We start from the raw sequence: 2,936 nt of genomic DNA on the forward strand, positions 1-2,936 counted from the left end.
AGTGCCTGAGAGTGCCAAGAGTGCCTGGAGAGTGCCTTTAGAGTGCCTTAGAGTGCCTGAGAGTGCCCAAGAGTGCCTTTAGAGTGCCTGGAGAGTGCCTGAGAGTGCCTGGAGAGTTCCTGAGTGCCTTTAGAGTGCCTGGAGAGTGCTCTTAGAGTGCCTGAGAGTGCCTGGAGAGTTCCTGGAGAGTGCCTAGAGTGCCCTGAGAGTGCCCAGAGTGCCTTAGAGTGTGCTCTGGAGAGTGCCTGGAGAGTGCCTTAGAGTGCCTTGAGAGTGCCTGAGTGCCTGGAGAGTGCCTGGAGAGTGCCCGTGAGAGTGCTGGAGTGCCTTGAGAGCCCCTGAGAGTGCCTTAGAGTGCCTGAGAGTGCCTTAGAGTGCCTGAGAGTGCCTTTAGAGTGCTTGAGAGTGCCTGAGTTCCTGGGAGAGTGCTCTTTTAGGGAGTTTTTAGAGTGCTCTTTTAGAGTGCTCTGAGGCCCAAGAGTGCTCAGAGAGTGCTCAGAGTGCCTAGAGTGCCTGTAGAGTGTTTTAGAGCAGTTTGGAGAGTGCCTAAGAGTGCTCTTAGAGTGCTCTGAGAGTGTTTTAGAGTACCTTTTAGAGTGCTCTGAGAGTGCCTGAGAGAGTGCTCTGAGAGTGCTCTTAGAGTGCCTGAGAGTGCCCAGAGTGCCTGAGAGTGCCTTTTGTGTAGAGTGCCTTAGAGTGCCTGGAGAGTGCCTTAGAGTGCCTGAGAGTTTGAGAGTGCCTAGGAGAGTGCCCAGAAGAGTGCCTTTAGAGTGCCTGGAGAGTGCCTTAGAGTGCCCCTGTGAGTAGGGAGCGCCTGGAGAGTGCCCCTTAGAGCGCCTGAGAGTGCCCAAGAAAGTGCCTTAGAGTGCCTGGAGAGTGCCTTAGAGCACCAGAGTGCCCTGAGTGCCTGGAGAGTGCCTGAGAGTGCCTTAGAGTGCCTGGAGAGTGCCCAGGTTCCTGAGAGTGCCCAGAGTGCCTTAGAGTGCCCAAGAGTGCCCGGAGAGTGCCCAGAGTGCCCAGAGTGCCCAGGAGTGCCCAGAGTGCCCGAGAGTGCCTCAAGAGTGCCTTAGAGTGCCCAAGAGCAGTTTTTGAGCACCTGGAGAGTGCCTTAGAGCACCTTAGAGTGCTCCAGAGTGCCTGAGAGCCTGGAGAGTGCCCAGAGTGCCTGAGAGTGCCTTAGAGTGCCGGAGAGTGCCCCTAGGAGGCCTGGAGGAGTGCCCAGAGTCCCTGGGAGTGCCCTTAGAGCGCCCAGGGAGCGCCCCAGGAGTGCCCAAGAGCGCCGAGAGGCCTTAGGAGTGCCTTAGAGTGCCTTAGAGTGCCTGAGTGCCTGAGAGTGCCTGAGTGCCCAGAGTGCCTGGAGAGTGCCCAAGAGTGCCTTTGTAGAGTGCCCTGAGAGTGCCTGGGAGAGTGCCCAAGAGTGCCTGGAGCCTTAGAGTGCTCTTTTAGAGTGCTCTTTTAGAGTGCCTGAGTGCCCAGCACCAGAGTGCCTAGGAGTGTTTTAGAGTGCCTAGAGTGCTCAAGAGTGCCTTAGAGTGCCTGAGAGTGCCTGAGAGTGCCCAAGAGTGCCTAGAGTGCCTCAGAGTGCTCCAGAGTGCCTTTTAGAGTGCTCTTAGAGTGCCTGAGAGTGCCTGAGAGTGCCTCAAGAGTGCCCTTAGAGTGCCTTAGAGTGCTCCGAGAGTGCCTTTAGAGTGCCTGGAGAGTGCCTGGAGAGTGCCTGAGAGTGCCTTAGAGTGCCCAGAGTGCCTTAGGAGTGCCCAAGACATGCCTGGAGAGTGCCCAGAGTGCCTTAGGGAGTGCCTTCCCAGAGTGCCTTTAGAGTGCCTGGAGAGTGCCCTCAGAGTGCCCCAGAGTGCCCTGGAGAGTGCCCAAGAGTGCCTTAGAGTGCTCTGGAGAGTGCCTGAGTGCCCAAGAGTGCCCAGAGTGCCCAGGAGTGCCCAGGAGTGCCTTGAGTGCCCGGGAGAGTGCCTGAGAGTGCTCAGATGCCCAGAGTGCTCAGAGTGCTCTGTAGAGTGCCTGAGAGTGCCCAAGAGTGCTCTTAGGAGTGCCTTAGAGCACCAGGAGTGCCTTAGAGTGCCTGAGAGTGCCTGAGAGTTCTGGAGTGCCTGAGGAGTGCCTTAGGAGCGCCCTCCTTAGAGTGCCCTTAGGAGTGCCCTTAGGAGCGGCCCTGAGAGTGCCCTGAGAGTGCCCAAGAGCGCCCTTAGAGTGCCTTAGAGTGCCCTTAGAGTGCCTGAGAGAGCGCCTTAGAGTGCCTTAGAGAGTGCCTGGAGAGAGTGTCTGGAGAGTGCCTGAGAGTGCCTGGAGAGTGCCTGGAGAGTGCCCAAGAGTGCCTTAGAGTGCCTTGAGAGTGCCTTAGAGCGCCTTAGAGTGCCCGAGAGTGCCTGGAGAGTGCTCAGAGTGCCTTAGAGTGCCTTAGGAGTGCCTTAGAGTGCCTGGAGAGTGCCTGAGAGTGCCTGAGAGTGCCTGAGAGTGCCTTATGCCTTAGAGTGCCTTAGAGTGCCCTTAGAGTGCCTTAGAGTGCCCAGAGTGCTCCTTAGAGTGCCTGAGAGTGCCCTGAGAGTGCCCCAAGAGTGCCTGAGAGTGCTCCTTTAGGAGCGGCCTGAGAGTGCCTGAGAGCAAGTGCCTGAGAGTGCCCTTAGAGTGCCTTAGAGTGCCTTAGGCTCAGAGCAAGAGCAGCCTTAGAGTGCCTTAGAGTGCCTTAGAGCGTCTGAGAGTGCCTGAGAGTGCCTGGAGAGAGTGCCTGAGAGTGCCCAAGAGTGCCTTAGAGTGCCTTAGGGTGCCTTAGGAGTGCCTGGAGAGTGCCTGAGAGTGCCTGGGAGAGTGCCTGGAGAGTGCCTGCAGAGTGCCCAGAGTGCCCAGAGTGCCTTAGAGTGCCTGAGAGTGCCTGAGAGTGCCTTTGAGAGTGCCCAAGAGTGCCTTTTTAGAGTGCCCAAGAGTGC

At 57.5% G+C, this 2,936-nt stretch overlaps 1 protein-coding gene across 1 annotated transcript; it reads right to left on the reverse strand.

The window, feature by feature from the left end:
* Positions 1-257: 257 nt before the first annotated feature.
* LOC121858164 lies at positions 258-1,763 on the reverse strand. The gene is made up of 4 exons (XM_042354379.1): positions 1,682-1,763; positions 1,138-1,288; positions 929-1,096; positions 258-837 (listed from the first exon to the last, which is right to left on the reverse strand). The coding sequence occupies exons 1-4, from the start codon at positions 1,761-1,763 to the stop codon at positions 258-260; spliced, it is 981 nt and encodes a 326-aa protein (XP_042210313.1).
* Between the last annotated feature and the right edge of the window lie 1,173 nt (positions 1,764-2,936).

Source organism: Homarus americanus, unplaced genomic scaffold (genome assembly GCF_018991925.1).
Source record: "Homarus americanus isolate GMGI-L3 unplaced genomic scaffold, GMGI_Hamer_2.0 scaffold29770, whole genome shotgun sequence".
Classification (NCBI taxonomy): Eukaryota; Metazoa; Arthropoda; class Malacostraca; order Decapoda; family Nephropidae; genus Homarus; species Homarus americanus.

Excerpts from the sequence above, each read along its gene's own strand:
- LOC121858164 (XM_042354379.1), bottom strand. The coding sequence starts at position 1,763 with ATGTCTTGGGCACTCCTAAGGCACTCTGGGCACTCTAAGGCACTCTCA. Across the intron at positions 1,289-1,681 it reads ACTCTCCAGGCACTCTAAAG|GCCTCTCGGCGCTCTTGGGC; the intron begins GCACTCTCGGAG and ends GGCACTCCTAAG. Across the intron at positions 1,097-1,137 it reads GGCACTCTCCAGGCTCTCAG|GTGCTCAAAAACTGCTCTTG; the intron begins GCACTCTGGAGC and ends GGCACTCTCCAG.